We start from the raw sequence: 24,124 nt of genomic DNA on the forward strand, positions 1-24,124 counted from the left end.
ATATCACATAATAAATTTGAAGATGAAATAAAAAGTCTGTAGCATTTTATTCCAATTATTTTCATACTCACCAAACCATTCAGTGAGCCCTGCTGCAAGGAAGCATCAACATTTCATACATTTCTCCACTCTTTTATTCAAGTTTTTCCTTAAGTCAACTGCAGGAAAGCATTTGTCATTATAAATTCATATCTGACAGCATAAGATTATCTGGGGACGTGATTTTTTTTTTGATTGATTGTGTATGATGTGAGTTTGCGTGAATGTGTATTGTGTAGTCTCAGTGAGACACTGCTGGAGTTATCTAGGTCATAGTGGATGAATTTTTAATTGTACTGTAGTGAGCTACAATAACAATGGCACATAAAAAGCTTAAGATAGCAGCTGATCGTATCTGTTTAAACCCAATGCAGCAGCACTTCTTTGGTTCTTCTTGTTATAAATGGGATTTACACTAATAATTGCAAATGATCCTCCAGGCTCTAACTGTACAGCACCACTTCTACCACACACACACACACACACACATGCAGACACACACACCAATCACACACTGAACATTCTGAGCAACTGGGAAGGGAGCTGCTGTACTGTACAGAAAGTTAAGATCAAACAGAAATATTGCAACAAAAGATCAGTCCAATCTCTCTCCCACGCACATAAAACACATAAAAGTCACCAGAGATGTTAAAGTTACATCTTATGCGTCTAAGACTGCTTGGCCACCAGGAAGCATCCATCAAAACATTTCTATAGGCTGTGTGAGATTATGAACATTCTGCTTTAACCGGCCTCATGCCCTCCCATTGCAACTCAGCAGCAGAGAAATTGCTTGTAGCTGCAGGGGATGCATAGCACTTACACCCAGGATGAATAAAGGATTTGCAGTTGTATCACAAAGCCCTTTGTAACTGAAGATGCTATCATAAAGCTGCAGTGGTACAAAGATAAAAACAGAGAGCAATCTTCACATGCAGCTAAAGCTCTGTAACAGCTAAATGCTAACGTCAGCATGCTAGCATGCTCACAATCGCAGGTAATACACTGCAAAAAAGCCAACAATATAAACTATTGACATTTAGGGTAATAATGTAAGTTAGCACAACAAAGGAAGCCAGTTGTCTGCTCAAAAACAAGTTTGTGAGTTGTTGTTACTTATATCTTTAAGTTGGGGTTCAAAACAAGGGACAATAGTTCTGCTAAGTCTTATTTCTTTGTTGTGAAATGCGGGGAAACGTTGAAATTCGGTCATCAGCGAAAGCTAGCGGCTAACTGATGCTAGCGGCTTACTGATGCTAGCGGCTAACTGATGCTAGCGGCTACCTGATGCTAGCGGCTAACTGATGCTAGCGGCGCTGCTTGTTACAGCTACAAGAGTAGCCATTAGCGTATCAATGCTAACTCAAAATCCGTGGAATAGCCACGGAATCACTCAAATTTCCGTGAAACTGACACGGATTTGGATACAATGCAAGTTAATGACAGTCATATCCCGTGGCTATTCCAACATACAAAGTGATTATATACATCCACTGAGTGAATATTAAGAAAATAAAACATATATTTCTCACTAGAAATGTAATCAAAATCCATTTTTATGCAGAAACTAAGTCAAAATATTGATTTTTTTTCACTAAAAATGAGAGAACTGTCCGCCATGTTTTTTGTTCTGACCGCTGGGACCTTGAAAGTCACGTGACTTGGAACAAACCAATAGGAACAAACATCCATGGAATATCCACTGGATATGACTGTCATTAACTTGCATTGTAGCGAAATCCGTGTCAGTTTCACGGAAATTTGAGTGATTCCGTGGCTATTCCACGGATTTTGAGTTAAGCGAATCCGTGGCTATTTCACGGATTCCTGTGAGACCAGGTTCGTTTATGCTTACTTGAAGCTCAGTCAAAACTTATATGATTAAGTGCTTTGTACAGACCTAATATATTGTTGTATTAATTTCTGTGTTCATGTAATAACAACAATGGCTAACACTAATATAATGTTTCAGAGCAACAACTGACCTCCCTGTCTCTCTCTCTCTCTTCCTCTGCAGTCCTTACTGCTGATTCGTCAGGAAATGGTGGTTTCCCAGAAGAAGCTTGGCGACTTCTGCGAGGCACTGAAGCAGTACCTGAAGAACGTCTCCACTCAGAGAGACTGCTTTCAGTAAGTCCCACCACTGCGCCACGTTTTCACAACTGCTCTGCTGCTGCAGAGTGCAGCACCATAACCCTAATCATTTTTAATATTTAATGTTCTCCGTTTTTAGTGTCAGGACCTCACTGTTTCCTCACTTTATTAGGAACTACTTCAAATATTCTCTCCTCTGGTTGTGTCTGTATTCTTCATGGTGTTCATGTGCACACACACACACACACACACACACACACACACACACACACACACACAAAACTTTTTCATTGAAGCTTTGAGCAGATATTTCATCATTTTATATTCCCAAAATCTGGAAAAAAACTGCTTTAACTCCCAGGTGGTTTGGATCAGTGAGATACTAATATGCCGCATACCCAATGTGTATAATATTGTATCTGTAATATAATCTGATATACACATATTGTGCGTATCATAAACCCCCTGCGCCTCGACTCGGAGCCTCGGGGTGCTGTGAAACAGTCTAATATCCAAAGAGATTTCTCCAAATCCCAGACTCAATATGCCATATGCATAGTCCAGAGTCATATTCTGCATATGCCCTTGGCAAGACTTCAAGGTTCTGGCTCTACTGCATTTCTTCTATTTGTATTATACTCTCCCCACCCGGTGCTGCAGTCTGCCTCTCTTGCAGACCCCTTATCCCAAAGTACAGAGAGAGAGAGTCATAAGGCTTGACAACTCAATATAGTACAGAATGCACAATGCATTCACATATTTTTCAATATGTTTGGAAAATTTGAGATGTCTTCCAAAAGTTGCTAAACACATTCCAAGGTCTGCTATACATTTGCTATAGCAACAAATTGAAATCTAACTTTTCTATATACACGGCCACCCATGAAGTTGGAATAATTTAGTTTTCAGACACAATCCTCTGTTAATTATGGTTTAATATTCACTGTGATATGTTTGGAAGAGATTAATCAAGTTTTGAGAAGACATACACTTTATCTGTCAAGAATAAATTAGATTGTCACAATCATTTCATGGAAAGAGGTAAAAAGTATTTTATTCCAACATCATGAGCGACAGTGTATATACAACATCAGTAAGCATCTAAAGTGTATTACAAGGTTATAATAGTTTTGGATTTTTCATTAGTTTTAGTTTTAATTTCGTTGTCAATTTTTGTTTTCAAATTCAGTTAGTTTTAATAAGTTTTTAGAGTGAGTTTGCTAGTTTTAATTAGTTTTTATTTTTTGGAAAATGCTTAGTTTTAGTTTAGTTTTTATTAGTTTTAGTTTTTTTGTAATGGGGTATTTGTTGGATGCCAGATTCAATAAGGTCACAATAAATTTTTCCTTTATTTCCTTTGTCTGATCCATTTCAGCCCCAATAAGTTTATTAAGTCATAAAGCCAAATAGATGAAATTGATTTCATATCAACCAAAAAGGTTTACGTATGAAAAAAGTTGACAAAGACTAAAACTAAGGACATTTTCACTATCATTTTAGTTAGTTTTAGTTAGTTTTGTAACCACAAAATACAGTTTCAGTTAGTTATCGTTTTTTATAAACTCTCATTTTTATTTTTATTTCAGTTAACGAAAATGTGTTTTCAATTCTAGTTTTCGTTATTTCGTTAGTTTTCGTTAACTATGATAACCTTGGTGTATTACAGCCTACTGCTGCTGTATTTCTCAAGTTGCATAAACACTAGGAGTAAATCTTATGTTTAGGATGTTATTATTTGTACTGATGGTAAAGTGTCAAGTGTCGTATGTTAGCAAACAGCCTGTTTACACATACAGTAGACACAGAAAAACATGTTCATTCGTCTGAAAGCTCTATAAGTCCTATATCCACACTTCTTATACCTCTGTTTTGGTCTCCACCAATTCCTGAAGGAGCGAAAACAAAGCAAAACCAAGACCATTAAATAAAAGATGCAAAAAAAGGTCAATAGTGTGAAGAGCAGGGGTGGAAAAAGTATTCAGATCCTTTACTTAAGTAAAAGTACTAATACCTCACTGTGAAATTACTCCACTACAAGTAAATGTCCTGCATTCAAAACTTACTGAAGTAAAAGTACAAAAGTATCAGCATCAAAAAAGTACTTGTTATGCAGAATGGACCCACTCAGACTGTTTTATATGTTCTGGATTATTATTATTATTGATGCATGCATTACACTGCGTTTTAATTTTGAAAAGATATAACGTTACATAAAATGGAAATACTCAAGTAAAGTACAAATACCTCAAAATTGTACTTAAGTACAGTACTTGAGTGAATGTACTTAGTTACATTGCACCACTGGTGAAGAGGCACTTTGTGTGTAGTAGTTATCAGTGGGTTCATCATTAAATAGAATAGAATAGAATAGAATAGAATAGAATAGAATAGCATTTATTGTCATTGTATATATACACAACGAAACTGGAGTGCAACTCCCATTGGTGCAAAATAAGAAACTCAAAATATATATATACATACACGGGAAAAAATAGAAAATAAAAATAGAATAAATAAATAAAATAAAACAAAATAGACTTTTTACATGGGCTGTGCTTAAAAATGTGTCCTCAAACAAGTTGTAATGTGATCCAAAGTTAACAAAAGTGATATAAAAGTGTCGTCTATCACAGCTTCAAAATTAAGCAGTATTTCATTATTCTACAATACTGATTCATAGCTGTTGTAGAGGTATCTTTCTTACACTGGCTTGAAGAAATACTTCTTAAAGTCAAAGTGAAAGCAAATCTCTACAAATAGATCTAAATTAAATAGAAAACACAGAACAAATGAATCATCAGGTGTTGACTGTGACACATCTGAGTCATCACCGGTGAAGCCAATTGCTTTTAGAAGTTGCATAACACGTTGAAAAGAGATGATTTATGTGTGTCAAGATCAGCATCCAAGCCTAAATAAACCAGAATCAGCTGCAGTCAGTTTTTTTTTGCTAAAACTTCTGAACCTCATAAAGGCAAACAACAAATAAATCTGAGACAACTTTATGGAAGTATGAGGTGGTGGATCAGAGAAAAACGGTGAAAATCCCTCAAAGTCTAATAAGGTCAGTCTTAAAAAACATCAAACAGCTGTAAATCTGCCCGGAGCAGGTCTTCTATGTGTGAAGGGCACAAATGAGAGGGGCATCACAGGCTGTTGGGGTTTAACAGGCGAGGTGGAAGACATAGTGCATGTTGTAGAACTCCTGCTTCATCAGTTGAGTCCCTCAGGCTCTCACACGGTATCTGGTGGGTCTGGTAAGATCAAACACACTGCAAAAAAGGTGTCTTAAAACAAGATAAAAACACTAAATCTGAGGGAAATGATCTTGCTGCATGGACAGATAATTTCGCTTGAAAAGATTTCTTAAATTAGGATAATTAAATCTAGAAATAAGCATGTTGTATTGAGATTAAGGCCCCGTTTACACGAGGACGCTCGCGGGTAAAAACAACAAAATATTTTATCAGAAGTGCCTTTCGTTTAGACGGTGACGGCGTTTATGGGGCTTAAAAACGCAAAAATCTGAAACCACCTTCCAAAGTGGAAAAGTTAAATACGCTCCGCCGTAGCGTGTCGTCTACACTGACAAGACACAAAACTCTGATCTGATCTGCTCACGTCACGTATGTGTTTACGTCACATACATGCTCCAGTACAGGAAATAAACAAACGTGGGATTATTTCCATGGTGGGACCTTCAAGCTGCTCTGGCAGCTCTAATAAACTTACAGGAGTCTTTCCACCAAATGTACAGGATATGTACAGATAGTATTAGTGAACAGAGAAGGATCTGGAATTACCTCCATCACATTCTGGATGCAGCGATTGGTCGGAGGCGAGCCAGACGGCTGTGAACGAGACCTGGGAGATCTAGTGATGGTGGAGAACTTTGTGGAAGGAGTAGCTGATGAAAATGTGTGGCGTGAAAACTTCTGCATGCCCAAAGATGCTCTTATCGCTTTAAGTGATGCTGCCTGGCTGCATACAATCCAATTTCACACACTTTTGCGTCATCATATGCAGCAGATTTCCTCCCGAAAACGCTCGTCTAAACGAGGAATAAAAAGTGAAGACGCGACGCCACTGTTGCGTCTTCTGTTCAGACCGTCATCATGTAAACGTAGCCTAAGATAAGAAATTAACTCTTAAAACAAGATAAATTAAAGCTGCCAGCAGCGATGATCTGGCCCGAGCAGAGTGCACTGCAAATTATTTGTTTCTTACCAAGATAAAAAAACCTTTAGATTTAGCAGTGTTGAATAATGTATCTTGTTTTAAGAGTTAATTTCTTATTTTAAGTGTTCTACATGATTATTTCTAGCTTTAATAATCTTAATTTAAGAAATCTTGTCAAGTGAAATTATCTGCCCATGCAGCAAGATCATTTCTCTCAGATTTAGCGTTTTTATCTTATTTTTAGACTAAACACCTTTTTTGCAGTGCAGAGTTTCTTTGTAAAAGTCACACTCCAAAAGAAACACTTGATCCACAGCATGACTCCTGCCGGTGGCAGCAACATACTGTGGAGATGTTACTTTGCAGCAGCAGGAAAACTTGCCAGAAAGACATTTATTCTTCAGCAACACAAACAACCAAATCCAAACAGTAATGACTTACAAACAACACTAATGTCCTGGCGGGGCCAGTCACAGGCCGCACCTCGTTACAGTCCAGAATTCATGGCAGGACAGGGAAACTCGCTTGCATCCAAGCTGACAGAGTTTATGCAGTTCTCAAAAGAATAATGGAGAGAAAAAGCTCACAGCATCCACATAAACTTAAGGCTGTAGCTGCTGCTGAAGATGCCTCAAGTAATTATTGACTAAAGTGGGGTGAATAGAGCCATTAGAGCAGGGTCTAATTAAAAAAACAACAACAGTTAACTCCTTAGAATGAATAAAAAATCGCACAATTGTGAACATGTATAACAGCTTAGAGCAGGGGTGTCAAACTCAAATACACAATGGACCAAAATTTAAAACTTGAATAAAATCGCGGGCCAACATTGAACAAATAAACCTTTTAATATATACCAAACATGTTTTGCTTTAACATTAAATATGGAACCAGCAACGCTTATAAACATACAATCTATAACTAAATAGTGCAGACATGCAAAATCAAATTTCAAATAAAAACACATCAATGTCATTAATTTATTAAATAAAAATTAAATAAAAATCGTATGCCTCTTTTCTATTTGCATCCTTCTGATTTAAATATCAAAATAAACTTTTTCAACAGGTTAATAAATTCTGCCTTTCTTTTCTCCATTTTTGGGAAGGGGTAGCTGGGAGACAGCTCTAGCTTGAGGTTGCTATGACGACTGTCACAGAGGAGCGTTTCTGGGTCCTGTCCTGATTGACGCGCCAAAACAACAGCAGGGCATTGTGGGATTTGTAGTATTAGCTGTAAATGCGGCATATAATACCGGCGGGTCAGCTTTTATAGTACAATAATAAGATAATAATTTGGTATTGCCTCGCGGGCCAAGTAAAATTACACTGCGGGCCAAATTTGGCCCGCGGGCCAGAGTTTGACACCCCTGGCTTAGAGCATTATGATATAAGCATGTACAGTCATGGAAAAATTGATTAGACCACCCTTGTTTTCTTCAGTTTATTGTTCATTTTAATGCCTGGTACAACTAAAGGTACATTTGTTTGGACAAATATAATGATAACAACAGCTGATATCTAACCATTTTCCATTATTTTCTTGATAAATTTTGTTATTATCAAGAAAACCATGGAAAATATGAGCTCTTAAATGAAACTCTTATGAGCTATTTTTGTTGTTATCATTATATTTGTCCAACACTGTATGAAGGCCATTCCAATGCTAAGTTTAACCATTTTGAACCACTCAATAATTGATAATGATGGTCAGTAGTTCCTCCAAAAATGCCACATTAAGACATTTAGAGCTTGAACACAATAGAAAAATCCATGCTGTGATTTGGACATTTTAAGACATTTTTGAGAGTTTTACAAGACCTGCTATTTTTATTAATTGGATGGTGAGCACTTGTCTTTATTTCTAGAAGCCTTCTAAGGAAAGCCATACATCCACTGAATGCTGTTATTAGGGCCTCGGGGCAATCGCACCGAGCACTACTGTTATACTGTGGATTTCTTCTTCTTCCTCTTCCGGACGCAATTTCGTCCCGCTACTAGTCCTACAACTCGAAGAGTTGCAGGACAAATTATATATCAAAACGTGCGGTTTGATCGGGATCGGTGTGCTATTACTTTTCTCTACAGAATACGAATTTTTCGCGACGTAAGTTGCGAAAAACTGCCCAAAATTTTGCATTGAAATGAATGGGACGGCTGAAACAAAATGAGCAAAAAAGAACAATAATTGGAGATTTTTAAACGTCTACTTCTCCGGCATAATTTCACCTAGAGACTCCATTTAAACTTTAAACAGTAGACACAAGTCTTGTGTATCGGTGTATTAATCCACATTTCGATAGGTCATATCGTTTTTTATCAATCCCTGTTCAATGACCATGATCATTTTTGGAGAAATTTTGGAAAATTATCATACATAGAAATGTAGGAAAATTTGTCTTCTCACTCACAATCCTCTGGTAAAGCTGTCAGAGTTATAGTTTGGGCGTACGACGCACAGATGCGCCACCAACACGCACCAACAGCCTCATTGGCTCCCATATTAAAAACGCAGGAAGAGTTCGGAAAAAAGGAAGATGGAACAGTTTTTTTAGATCGCTCTAACAAAGCTATTTTTTAATTTTTCTTTAAAAAAAATCATATGTAGACGTTCAGGAAGAACTCAGGACGCTCAAAGTGAAGTCAGATCAATGATAGGTATTATGGTTTTGCCAAAAATGCTTTCTGTTCGAGGCCAGAAATTCCAGTCCACCTCTGCTGTCAGTGTGCCGGAACAGGTGTCAGTTAATTCTGTTGATTGCTTTGATCTGATTGCCTTTGATCTTTGATGTGATTACAGTTACAGATACACACACACACATGCACGTAAGCGCGCACACTCCTCACACATGCATACACATGCTTCAAACACACACACACACACAGGCAACATTATGCAATTTTTGCTACACACACACACACACACACACACACACACATTTTGAGGTTAAAGGGCATAGTTTGAAATCTCTGAAGAATCTCATCATAGTGTACACATACCGGCAGTAGCCCCCGTGGCCCTTTCAAAATTTCCCCAGAGGAAATTTTCTAGTTATGTTTGTTTTTGTACCCCAAATTGCATGGGGTTAGCATGAAATGGGTGTGTGTGGGTAGCCACAGAGCACACCGGCAGGCCATCACAACACTATGGGGTTAACAAAGTAAAAGCAGCAAAAGAATAAATCTATATTTTTTATGCTTGCACCCGCCTCGTTCCAATTTAGTTCACCACATTTTGACCTTCCAATGTAACAGTGCCAGCATATCTTGGTCTGTGGGGAGAGAACAAATAATGTCCTAAAATCATTTGGGTGGAAAGTAGAGCAGGACAAAGGTTTGAGAGTTGTTGTTTATCTTGTGGTTATGAAGTGCTGTAGTGCCTCAGGCTCACGCTATTATGAAAAAGTTAGTTGAAATTTAAGATTGTGAACTTGAAACTTGAAATTGCATGTCTCGACCTTTGAAACTTTATGTTATCAAACCTGATAACTGACTCCTTTGTCAGTTTTTCAAGCATATTTATTATAAATGCTGTTCCATCATTGCCTTTTGTCAAATCTACATGTTTAAATGCATGTCTGTACTGTGTTTGGGAATGTAACTAAGTATATCAACTCAAGTACTGTACTTAAGTACAATTTGGAGGTTCTACTTTACTAGTATTTCCATTTTATGTAACTTTATACTTCTACTCCACTAAATTTAAGGTAAATATTGTACTTTTTACTCCACTACAATTAGCTTTACCAGCTTTAGTTACTTTTCAGGTTGAGATTTAACATGAATAAATATATGAATTTAAAATGATTGCACATGTTTATAAATTAAACCATTAATTAATCACTATGAACATGTTATTTAAGTAGGCCAAGTTACTGAAACCATGTCCTTACTATTATTACTTTTAGATGGAGGTTCTTTGGGTGGCAACTAGGGACCAAAATCCACCAAAAGGCCCCTCAGAGACAGAATAAATCCTCTAACACTCCCTGATCACATCTTAATTAGACAATATAGGCTCCCTAGGCCCACAAATGTTTTTCTGGCAAGTTATCTTAAGTTAAAAATCTAAGAAGAAAAATAAGAAGTTCCTAAGACATACGACAATTATTAAGAAAAAAAATGGTGAAAAAAAATGTAAAAAATAGCATTTAACCCTCCTGTTACGTTTGTTTCTCAGAAACAGCAATAATGTTCATGGAGCAATTTGACCCGCTGCATAAACATTGTTTGTATTTCATTAATAATGCCACTAAGCATCTCAATCAATATTTAGTGCAATGGTGTTATTTACCTCTCAAAGATCATGGTTCAATGAGGATAATTCACTCGCTTTCATTTAAAAAATTCATGTTAAAACTTTTTTTATGTACACTGGAAAGACCTACATATAAAATACAATAGTTTGACATGACTTAGATTTTTATTTTTTTATTTTAAATGTTCTTTTTTTGAAAACATACTTTTACTTTATTTTTTATTTTTTATTTTTTTTTATTCTGAAATGGGTCAATTTGACCCGCAACATATCAGGAGGGTTAAGAACTTTCTTAGGAAAATCCTATTTTTTTCTTAAGAATTACCTTAAGTTTTATCTCAGGAACACTTTTGAGAATCCTAACAGACATAAAGCTTTACTTCAGTAAACAATATTGAGGATTCAGCTGAGGGCAATAAATAGCACACACAGGCTGTTTCTGGTGAACAGTTTGTTTTTAGCTTTAGCTTTCTCACTGGCTTGTTTGAACATTTGTTACTATCAGTAAATGTGGTGGCAGCACAATGCTTATAGGTAGCTGAGTTAATAATGTATGAGGGAGAGGAAGCTTTGTTGATAGAGGAAGCCTGCTCATTACCCTAGAACAGGCATTTCTCTCCAGTGTGCTGTCTCTTTTTTCTCTCTTTTGAGTCACAGCGTGCCTTTTCTTTTCTCTCTTCTTATTTCCCAGTTTAATCCTGCCCAAACTAACTGTAATATATACAGTTTGTTTAGTCTCTGCCTTCCCTGTTCATTATCTTTATGGCTGAATGTGTGATTATATGCGCAAACACTTTATCATATCCTCCAGCAGAGCTCACACAACTCAAGTTCTTTCTTTTAAAGCTTTTCTCACAGGTAGCAGATAGCAGCAGCCTGTCCTAACAGTGCCCCCCTCAGGTTTAGGGAGGAACTACAGTTAAGACTGGTTACAGTGCTGCTCAGGCCAACTTATCCAATCCAGTCCTTACATTACAGATAATGCAAGAAATGACAAGTATTGATGTTAATGTCATAACATTAGTAATTGTCATCTGTCCTGGGGAACTGAGCACATGGAGGCACTCCCTAACATTTTGCATGAACAGAGCATTTTTAATTTTCACTCAACATGAATGAGTTATTAAGGAGGTCCAAAGTGTAAAATATTAAGAAAAGATATGACTTTATTTATCCTGAAGTGGGGAAATTTAGTTGTCACTATAGCTAAAGATACAGACACATATATATAGAAGACAGAATAAGAATATAAAAAATAAGATATATAATGTATTTATATATATATATATATATTTTATACACATTATATACATAAATGTATGCTATTTGGCATTTATTAATATTAATGTGTGTGTGTGTGTGTGTGTGTGTGTGTTTGTGTGTGTGTGTGTTTTCATGAAAGCACTTTGCATTTTATAGATAGATACAGACATATTAAATACATTTTTTAAAATGCAAAATAATTATAATAAACATTAATATGAATTAATATGTGCAATATAATAATAATAATGATAATAAACAAACACATCATGAAATAATATGAGAAATCGTTAAAATTAATCTTTGTAATAAAATGCTATGCCATTTTTTTGTAGTAACAAAAGTTTTATAGTGACAACATTATTTAATTATACAATCCTCCTAGATATTCCAAATGTAATTGGACAGAATATACAGTTCTGATAAAAAGAGTATATGTATAAATGTATTCACCACTTTACAGCTGCTTCCACTGATTGTGTATGTAGAAAAAAAACTTTTTGGGCCATTGTGTGTCATGTGATGAACATTGAAGTTGCAATACCTTGTGCGTACTACTAGTACTAGTACTTTAAGTTAAAAATACACATTCAAAAAAGCACCATGCTGTACTGAAGAAGACTTTAAACTACATTTTGAGACCATAAACTCATTCGGTTGACTTAAAATGTTTACTGAGGAAATAAATGAATGAGAAGTAAAGTCATTTTTCTTTTTGCAACCGTTGGAGTCGCCCCCTGCTGGCTATACCAAAGGATGCAAGTTTAAGGCACTTCCACATCGGATCCATTTTTCAGACCCAGAGGGTTGTTGCTTGTACAAATATACTGCAAAAATATGAATATACAGAACTTCAAATTTACATTACAGCATAAAGGATGTCCCTTTTTATTAGAGGCACAGAAATTCCGTTCACAGTAATTCTGTGAAGTTATCTAAAATCATGGTAATAAAATATTACTGTCTAATCTTAAGTGTCATTTAGTTCGTCATATGTGTATTTACCCACTATAACACAATATATTATAATCCCACCACTACTACCAATGGTGCTAGTAATAATCTGAACTGGACTTCATAAACCCGTTGACATGATATTGACAAAATAGGATTTTTATCAAATCCTGAGATCTTTGATGGAGCTTAGAAAGCCTTTTATAATCCACCTGCTCTCCCCATATGCACTCTCTTTGGGAGGTTATTTTATAAAGTCTATACTTAACTTTCATAAAAGCTAATTTTGTGTGATTTTAAAAGAGTACTGGGCTTGTACTGTGAAAATTGCTTCGAAAATTGCAACGAAAATTGTGTTTGTGATAAGAGGTACCCTGGGCAGGCACAAATGTAAGTGTAATTTCATGCCGAAACAAGTGCAAAAATTGCAGCTCTCCGCCTGATCTGCATAACCACAACCTCAGCTGCTCCGCTCCTCTCGCCATGATGCATTTAGAGCTGGACAATTACTAAACAGCCGCCAGTGCAAATTATAGACTTGAGTCTGATCAAAATGGGCATTAGCGCTGCTGCTATTCCCTTTCTACTGGTGCTAAATGAGAGGTCTGAGACTATTTGCATCTCTGGACACGGTCTTACAATGATTCATAGAGCTTAAGTTTGTAATTTTAATCTTGTATCAAAAGTTGAGACCGATGTAAAGACTTCATCACAGAGAAAAGTTCCTGCTGAATGTTAGAAGACAGTGGAGCATTGAAACTAGACTACCATACAGCTGACACGATCAACAAAACTGAATGACCGAGTTGCAAAATGTCATTGATTCCAAACTTTGTTTGAGTTGTGACGTGTTGATGCCAGATTTATAATTAGGAAAAACCCTATAGTCAGCAGCACCGGCAGGTGGTACTTGAAATCTGCTATATTATTATGAAGAATTGATTAAATGACTGTGTGTTATAGGAAAAGCCTACACTGCAAAAAAGCCAACTTGTATTTTTTGGCCTGAAACAGTGATTTAAGTTGGTAAAACTTGGAAATATGAATTACTGACATTTAGGGTGTTAATGTAAGTTAGCACAACAAAGGAAGCCAGTTGTCTGCTCAAAAACAAGTTGGTGAGTTGTTGTTACTTATATCTTTAAGTTGGGGTTCAAAACAAGGGACAATAGTTCTGCTAACTCTTATTTCTTTGTTGTGAAATTCGGTCATTAGCGAAAGCTAGCGGCTAACTGACGCTAGCAGCACTGCTTGTGACAGCTAGTAGGCAAGAGTAGCCATTAGCGTATCAATGCTAACTCAAAATTGTGGTCACAACATTAGCTGACATTTCATAGCGGCGTTACAATCGTGCCAGAGAAATTCAGAGTTGAGCAAACTCAAAAACAAAACTTTAAATATTTAGTTTAATTGTCCAACTTAAAATGTTATCGAAGTTTGTTGCCTTGAAATTTTGAAAACTTTTCTTTTTTTGCAGTGTATACAGAATTATAATTATTATAACTCTGCAGTTCACCTCAGCTCTGTGGAGTTTGAGCATCTGTCAGTTTATTTTCAGCTGTTTTTTATTAAAAATGCTCTAATAATCCACTATATTACACATTATATCACAGTTTGTGGGTTGGTGGGCACTCCAAAAAGTAAGTTTTCACCTTAAAAATGCAACAGGTGCAGTGAAAACTGAGTGAAACCAGCAAGTAAACATGGACAAAGAGCCCCTGTGGATTTTTCCAGCACCTTGTTGAACCTATACTTTAACACTCCAATGCTCTTCTTGAGGCAATATTGAACTCTTGCTCATTACAGCCAAATGAAGCCTTTAAAGTGCCTTATAGAACTGGCAAATAACAGCCAATGTTCCCCGTTTGCAATGACCTGGTCACACATTGTTCCGTTATTGCAAGTTTTATTTTTATAGATGGGATGCAATCTTCAAGACCTCATCATGGTATTCTGTGGTTTGGCATCAATATTGTGCAAGACGAGGGAACATTTCAACCAGACTTATTCATTTCAGTAATATGTCTTTAACCCTCTATGGTACGGTGTTGCCTTCAGGCAACATACCCTTTTTTGGCCTGTCAAATTTCTACAATACATGTTTTTGAGTGATGCAATACTTTAAAAAAGAGGGAAGAGTATAGGGAACCACTATCAATGCTTTAATTTGTCACATGACCTCAAAGAGGCCATATTGAAACCCTATTTCGCAGACTTTTCCAAAGGAAACAGCTTTGCCATTTTGCGCCACCAAAAATCACTCAAAACATAATTTCCTGGCACTTTTCCATCTGGACAAAAAATATCCCTACTGAGTAAATCTTCATTTTTGATAATTTCATAAACTTAGACTGTTCAAGACAATCATGTCAATGGGTTGATGGTTCAGTGGTACAATGTTACTTACAGGCAACATTCAGACAAGAAACCGGTTAAAAAAGTTTTTAAAATTAAAATGTTTTGTATTGTACCCTGTTGAAGCAACTGAATCTTTTACATGTTTATCAAATAAAGTATGTTAAAATTGATTTTAAAAACTCTCTTTTTCACTTGTGCACCATTTTGGTACAATGTTGCCTATAGGAAACAAACCCCAAAAACTTAAAAAGAATTATGAAATGTCTTCAGATTATGTTTATTTAGCTTATTTTAAGACAAAAAGACACTCCAAACATTTTTTACCTAACTGGCATCATAATGCGTACTATAGAGGGTTAATGACCACCTGTCATGTTGTATGCTTCCTCTCCTTTCTATCATCACCTCATCATCTTTCACTTCCTGTTCTACCTCTCTGTCTTTTCCCTCACTTATTCCATCAATCTACTGTGTACCTGCATATCCGCACCTCCTCCTCCCTCCTTGATCCACTTACCATTCTGTCATAACTCTCATCTCCTCACCCTTAACTTTCCCTCCTCTGTTATCCACTCATTGCCGTTTTTTCTCTGTCTCTGCTCCAGTGTGACTGCGGTGCGTCTGCCGGACGGTTTATCCTTCGTCGTCTACGAGTTCTGGGATGGAGAGGAGGAGTGGAAGAGGTGAGTTTTCAATCACATGTGTCTTAACCCATTAAGGCCTAAAAAATGCCTGTAAAACCTCTGGGCGATTCTGAAAGAACCCCCTAAAACCTGAAGTTTTTCTGGAAATTCAACAGAAGATTTTTCAGCCTCTGTAGCAGATAGAAATGAAATTCAAAAAGTGTTTGAGAGCTTATACCCGTGGCTTTCATACGAAGTTGAGTTTATTTGTCCAAACCTTCAATAAAGTTTTTTTAAAAATCAACAAACTTAGCAAATGTTACATTTGACTGAATAAAAAATCCTATGCATAATACTAATACATGCCCATTAGCAAGATGCAAACATGATATGACCATTGGAAGAAATAGACATAGTTCTCATTAGCCTACTGTAATAAAAAAAAAAAAATTATCATAACAATAATAATAAAACATTTTATATATTGCACTTTTCAGGGTACTCAACGACGCATAAAGTAATATAAGACATAAACAGTCATGATTTCTTACATCATCATCACAATCAATTATTATTATTATTAATAATATTAATATATTAATCATATTATTATTAACTCCAGATGGCCACAAAAATTCTGTCTGTTCTTCGGTGAAAATATGTCGTCTAAAAACATATTCCTCATCCATAAATGCCGGTCGATTGGTTCCGAGGGTTCAAAGTCCAGATCAGCAATAAAATCATCGGCGCTGTTTTCATCAGATCTCTTCCGTCACTTCCTGCTGAGCTCCTCCGCTATAGTCGTCTTCCTCCATGATTTAAAGTTCTGGAAAAGTCCCATGATGCATTGCGACACTCCCGCATGTATTCTGATCATGATTCTGATGCATTTCATTGGCCAAGAGACCGAAAATAGGTGGAAAAAAATACAAATACTACAAAATGACATATCCGCTGTCCCGGCCTTAATGGTAGAGTGACGCAACAGCGCTCCCGGTTTCAATGGTAGAAATGCGGTAATTCTTTCCCGGCGTCAATGGGTTAATGTACTTAAAAATACTATTAATTTAAACTTAAGCCCCTGGCAGCATTAGGAGCTGCTTGGTTTTTTGTGACTTGTGTGAACAAACTTGCAAGAAAAGCTTTCAAAGCAGTCCTGCTGTGATACTAAAAAATGAGCCAAATCAACATTGAGAAATGTATCATTCCTAATGCTGATCCGCCTTAAAAGTATTAAAAGTCATTACTGAGTGTGGCCATTTATTTTGTTTCTGAAAATGCCTGTGAGTCAGCACTCTGGCTCCTCTCAAAGTTTTTTGGAGCTGAGCACACCGTTTCTCCCTGCCATTGTTTTCATTGATTGGTGATCGCCAAATAAAGAGAGCGCTCACTTTTCTTCCATTACTGTCATGAGCCTGTTGGAAAGAGTCCTCCATCCACATTTAATTAGCATTCTTGGGCCATTCGCTCGCTCCAGAGTTGCTGAAGCACTTGAGTTGCGTCAGTTCATCATGATTTAGTGATGGCTGGTGCTGGGCATGAGGAGAGGTTGCTGATGTAGCTGCCTGCTGATCGCAGTTTCTGCTCGGCTGCTCACAGCATCCCGCTGCCATTAATATTTCAACTCTTACAGTAAAGGCTAAGGGCCGTGCTAAGTGGTTTGAGGCCATGTGTGCTCGCTCATGAGTGCTGTGCAGATGCGTGTGTGTTCTTACACACTCTTCTTCTTATGCATGCTATGTGTGTAGATGTGCATGTGTGCTCTTTTAACCCTCCTTTCTGACTTCAGGCACCTCCAGTCGGCCCCCAACAAAGCCTTTCAGCATGTGAAGGTGGATACACTGTGCCAGCCGGAGACCGTGTCCTCTGTAGCCGTGCCAGGTCAGTAGAATGAACTTCATTTTTTAAATGATCAATCGAAGAAGCAATCACAAAAAAGTTTCATGTCATAAAGTGATAAGTTGTTGTTGTATTGTTATAGCAACACATTTTTCATGGTATGAAATGATTTTTCATGATTATAACATAAAAGTTTCATGTTATAACATGAAATGCTTCACATTAAAACAAATTCATGAAGAAAAGTTATTGTTATCACGTAATTTACTTAATACTTATTATTTCCTCGTGACTCAATTATAACAAGGAAAGTTTCATGCGTCTTATGAAGCATACACTCATATTATTTATAAGTTAATTAGTATAAAGTATAGAAAGAAAAGTTTGTTTCTACGTAATAAGTAATTATTAGAATATATTACTTATTGTTATAACTATATATATAAATATATATATATATATACATGCTTTATATATGTTTATAGTTACATATATAGTTTAACGGGTCAGATAAAAACTTATATTAATTGTTGTATATGTATTGTTATATTTATAACAAAACATTTAGTCATTACTTAGTTATAACAAGAAATGTTCATGTTATGAAAAGATAATTATCTATTTTCATAACAATTTTTACATGATAAGTTATTGTATAGTTATAGTTAATATATATTGTTAATTTAACTTATTCACAACACTTTTCATGTGAGAATGTGATAACTTATTGTTGGAACATGACACACGTTCAAGTTAGAGCTAAAGATAAATAGTATACTTTCATAACAACACAAGTTTCATATTCAATGTGATAAGTGTGTATGTTGTGAGAATGTGAAGATCATATGTTATAACATGAACACATCTTGTTATAACCACAAACTTTCCACACTGATCCGTCCGCTGTGGCAGCAATAAGCTTCTACAATTCATAGATAGATAGATAGATAGATAGATAGATAGATAGATAGATAGATAGATAGATAGATAGATAGATAAAATGGCAAAAATGATATTTAAGCATTCAAAATCTTTGAATGTCTTGAAAAAGACACAAAATGACCAAAAAAAGACACAAAATGACCAAAAAAGACACAAAATGAGAAGACAGAATAACAAAAAAACCCCACAGAAGACATAAAAATGACACAAAATGACCAAAAAAAGACACAAAATAACTAAAACAGACACAAAAAAGACACATAAATGACACCAATGACAAAAAAGACACAAAATAACTAAAAAAGACACAACAACAGACAATAGATGGACAGACAGACAGACAGACAGACAGATAGACAGATAGATAGATAGATAGATAGATAGATAGATAGATAGATAGATAGATAGATAGATAGATAGATAGATAGATGGACAGACAGACAGACAGACAGACAGATAGACAGACAGACAGACAGACAGACAGACAGACAGATAGATAGATAGATAGATAGATAGATAGATAGATAGATAGATAGATAGATAGATAGATAGATAGATAGATAGACTTTATTTATTATAGTGTAGCAGCAGCATTACACACAGAGACAATGACAACACAATTAAATAAAAAGAACAACCTAGGCATACTTCAAGCAATAAAATATAAAAATACAATAAAATATAAAGTGTCTAAAGAAGGAGTATGTATTAAGGAGTAGAATAGAATTCCAGTGCAGAATAAATATGAATATACAGTATAAAAATGTAGGTGCTATGAAACAAATAAGGTGCATAAAGAACACATAAAGTGCATAGACAGTATGTAATGAACCAGACTATTATTTGTTATTGTACAGTGATGGCATGTGGAAGGATGATCATGACATATTATGAAAATTATTGGTGACATAACAAATGAAGAAAATAGAATAGAAGTGAGTCTGTGAATAGAAAATATGAAAATGGTGTAAAAAAAATAATAGGTAATTAGAGAGCAGAACTAAATGATAATACAGTCTCCTCATAATCCTGAGAAACTGATTAGTGTTTAGTCAGTAAGGCTGGCCGTGTAATTACTTGAAGCTCTGAGGCTTTCTGAACAATTAAAGCAACCTGGCACCATTTAAAACGACTGACACTGGCATGCCTCCATGCTCCGAGGCATCGGCTGTCACTGACTTGACGTGATGCCTGGCTGACTGCCATTGTACTTTTTTTTTTCTTTCATTTTTCATCCATTCCTCCTCAGCCCACTCTCTAACTTCTTTCTTTCTATGCCTCGCCAAATTTCTCCTCATCTCCGTTCAATCTGTTTCCTCTCGTTTCCTCGCACATCTTTCTGTCTGTACTCCCCTCTGGGCCTCATTTTCTTTTCATTTTTTAAAATGTTGTTTTATTATTTTTTTTATTGGTGAAATGACATAACAAACAGGTGACATGAGAGACAAATACGCTACACCATGTGGACCACAAGTAGAGACAGCAGACATACAGCGCGAACAACAACAAAGAAAAACATAAATGATAAACAATTTGCACAGAGGCATCACAGGTGTGTGTGTGTGTGTGTGTGTGTGTGTGGATGAGGGGCAGATGCTACGACATATATATAAAAATATATAACATGGCTCATTTATATGTATCACACAATGAAAATAAATAGGCAAACAAAGCAAGAAGCACTAACGAGAGAAAAATAAAAATAAATAAATAAAATAACGAATTAAATAAATTAAAATAATAATAATAATATTTAAAATAATAATAATAATTATATAAAATATATAACATGGCTCATTTATATGTATCACACAATGAAAATAAATAGGCAAACAAAGCAAGAAGAGCTAACGAGAGAAAACAAATAAACAAGAATAAATAAAATAACTAATTAAATAAATTTAAAAAATGATAATAATAATAATAACAATAATAATAATATTAAAAATAATAATGATAATTATTATTATATATATAATTATATATATACCCACATACATCCACAAAAAAAATTAAAATAAATAAACAACATATAATATAATATAATACAGTACAGGCCAAAAGTTTGGACACACCTTCTCATTCAATGTTTTTCCTTTATTTTCATGACTATTTACATTGTAGATTCATCAGAACTATTAATGAACACATGTGGAATTATGTACTTAACAAAAAAGTGTGAAATAACTGAAAACATGTCTTATATTCTAGTAAGCAAAGGGTGGTTATTTTGAGGAATCTAAAATACAAGACATGTTTTCAGTTATTTCACACTTTTGTTGTTAAGTACATAATTCCATATGTGTTCATTCATAGTTTTGATGCCTTCAGTGAGAATCTACAATGTAAATAGTCATGAAAATAAAGAAAAATGCATTGAATGAGAAGGTGTGTCCAAACCTTTGGCCTGTACTGTATATAATATAATAACACAGGGGGATGGGAGACATCACCACATAGTATAGTTTGATACGATATAGAACAACATCTTACACAATGATGTGTGCGAGATCAGACACATAATTGTAATTGACCCAATATAAACCAACGCATCATGACAATGATGGCCACAACAACAACTCAACCTCATTTTCTTTTCAAATGTCTGTTTTTTCTATCTCTAACTTGTCATCTCTCTCTCTCTCTGTGTTTGCAGCCGCGTGGTGCAGTGTGATGAACAGGGACTGAGCATGAAGATATTCAACTACACGCCACGACTCCTGGACACTCCCAACCTCCTCCTGAACTCCCCGTCCAACCCTAAAACCCCCCCCCCTCCCCGCGTTTCACCTGCTCTCACACCCCCCAAACCCCTTCCTCTTTCAACCCTCACATTCCTCAACTCTTTTTGTAAGTACATGTTTACACAGTGCAAATGAATGGTGTCAACTGCAGTGAAAATCGAACAAACAGTGCATTTTACAATGTGAGATTACTAATGGCGTTTGCATCTCACCATAGTAGTTTGCTGGCTCAAGATGTTGGATTACGTCATGGTCATGTTTCAAGTAGCTTTTAGCCACTGAAAAGTGGGGTTTGTCATGTAGCAAGGACCCTGGGGTTGAGTTTTTCATGTAGCAGTTACTGTTTGGGGGAGGACATTTTGGGGATGTGGCTTTTCTTCACTCCTGTTAGGGTTATAACCACAGGTAGCTCATCTAGTTAGCTTCATAGTAGCTGCTCATTCCACATTTGCTCCCATACACACATTACATTTTTGTTTTGTTCTGACCAAATACTTCGGACATTATTCTCACATCAGCCATCCTGAACTCACACCGACATGTTGAGTAAATGAGTATGACTATCTACAGACCTAGTTGCCAGATTAGCTCGCAATCTCAGGAAAACTGAATGCTTGAATTAAGCTTGACGGTAAGCTAGCTCTCTAGCTTGCTGTCAAACTGACTTTGTTGAGTTGGGGTTGTGTCAAAAATATTTATATTACGGTGAAAACCATGAAGGCCTTGCAAGCAGCGAATGGGTTTTTAGGACGATGAAGTACAAAATGTGTAGTTTAAGATTTTTTTTGCACAGATATCAGGAGCTAGCTAGAGCTAGAGCAACAAAAACAAAACCCTCATTGCATCATTGCTACGTGCAATATAATAATACATCAAAAGTCCATTTATACCACATAATGTAAATTTGAGAGTTTCCCTAACGGTCCATCAAACCATACGACCACATATGTCGTTGTTATCCTCTAAAAGGACCCACATGACTATCTTCGAATTAGCATTAACATGATTAACACGTCCTCATAGCCAAATGTAATAGACGCTGTTTAAACACATTGTGTGTGGTCACATTTTGATTGAGTTGAGGCAAAAAAATACTTGCTTAACCCATAAGAACCCAGACCTATTTACCGTATTTATGTTTATGATATTTCTTATTTTAAAATTTAAAAAATAGACACATTTTCTGCTTACAGAAACACAAATTTGCCTTTTTCTCTGCATCTCCACAACATTTATCAAACTCGTGACATTAATAGTGCTGTTTAATAATACATTATTTTCCAGATTTGTTTTTAAGTAACAAAATAAGAATACATCAATAATAAATAAAAACAGAGTTGCCTTTTTGTTTGCATTTCCATAACATATATATCATAATTGTGACTTTAATTTGTTCAGGAAATATACGTCACTTAGGGATTTAATGAGTTAAGGTGAAGCATAAAGCTGAATATGGGAGATTCTAGAAGATTTAAAGTGTTTGTTACACGGGTGTCACCATAGGTTCTTATGGGTTAAGGTTAGGGTACATAAGGTAGGTAATTAGGTGGCGTAAAGTGTGACTTAGATGTGATATTGCTACGCACAAAAGTGACGTAACTTAAAAGAGAAACGTTGACTTTTAGTTTCACACAGGACATGAACACCCGTCTCCACCCATTCTTAGGGGACTTTATCAATCTTTATACTCCGTTCCTCACTTCCGCCTTTTTTCACTTCATAACATCAGTTCTGCCTTGATAATTACTACGGCCATTAGAGGGCGCTGCTAACTAGAAATGTAAATATGGGTCATTTTAAGCTGTTGTACAAACGACACCTGAGCTAATTTTAAGCGGGGAGGATGATTTCAGACAGCCCCTGTTTTCTAAAGTGGTTTTTGGAAAAGAAAAGAATATTTTAAATGCATCTTAATAATACTTAAAATCCAAAATTACCATCTAATTTTCGGTAACGCTTCATATTAAGGTCCTTGTAATAAGCTTTAATTAACAAGTAATAAGGCTCTTGTAAGTCCTTACAAGATGCTTATTAACATTATTGTGTGTTTATAAGTTTTAAGTGTTAATAATGGCATTACAAACACCCATGACCCACCCATTATGTCTTTGCCATGCCTTTATTAATCTTATTTTGTTTGTTTATTATTGATATTAAAATATACTTTATTGCTCATCTATTATAAGTTAACTATAAGTTAACTATGCTTTTTGCAACTACCGGATCTAAAGCGAGAACAATGCCTTATTACTTGTTAATTAATGGTTATTAAGGACCTTATTATAAAGCGTTACCTAATTTTCCTATCATTACAGCCACAAAAGAGAGGTCTTTTCAGATCAATTTTTTTTTGTTATGTGAGTTTGAGCTGAATGAGTTCCCTCACCCCAACTACATTTATGTACATGGCTGCTGTGGGAATAATGTCTATGATAGTAATACATTTTATCTTGTGTAAACACATCGCAGGTTTTTAATGAGCAACGAACCCTAAACTCAAATATCTGTGAAGCCAGACATCATGATTGTATCAGTATGGTGACAATGCCTGGCACAGAGGACCAGCCAATAGCCTGAATTATGAAAAAATGTCAATCTTCACAAATATTTGGGTATGTACAGTACAGGCCAAAAGTTGGGACACACGCCTTCTCATTCAATGCGTTTTTCTTTATTTTCATGACTATTTACATTGTAGATTCATCAAAACTATGAATGAACACATATGGAATTATGTACTTAACAAAAAAAGTGTGAAATAACTGAAAACATGTCTTGTATTTTAGATTCCTCAAAGTAACCACCCTTTGCTTACTAGAATATAAGACAAGT

At 35.7% G+C, this 24,124-nt stretch overlaps 1 protein-coding gene across 2 annotated transcripts in view; it reads left to right on the forward strand.

Annotated features, from left to right (window-relative positions):
• Window positions 1–21,968, forward strand: part of necab2 (N-terminal EF-hand calcium binding protein 2) — a 201,501-nt gene extending 179,533 nt beyond the window's left edge. For both annotated transcript variants that reach the window (XM_059334385.1, XM_059334384.1), the window contains 4 exons: window positions 2,057–2,169; window positions 15,750–15,827; window positions 17,557–17,648; window positions 21,205–21,968. In XM_059334385.1, the coding sequence (XP_059190368.1) occupies window positions 2,057–2,169; window positions 15,750–15,827; window positions 17,557–17,648; window positions 21,205–21,236 (315 nt within the window). In that variant the 3' untranslated portion in view covers window positions 21,237–21,968. The remainder of the gene's footprint in view (window positions 1–2,056; window positions 2,170–15,749; window positions 15,828–17,556; window positions 17,649–21,204) is intronic.
• Window positions 21,969–24,124: the final 2,156 nt, after the last annotated feature.

Source organism: Centropristis striata, chromosome 6, assembly GCF_030273125.1.
Source record: "Centropristis striata isolate RG_2023a ecotype Rhode Island chromosome 6, C.striata_1.0, whole genome shotgun sequence".
In the NCBI taxonomy this organism is placed as follows: Eukaryota; Metazoa; Chordata; class Actinopteri; order Perciformes; family Serranidae; genus Centropristis; species Centropristis striata.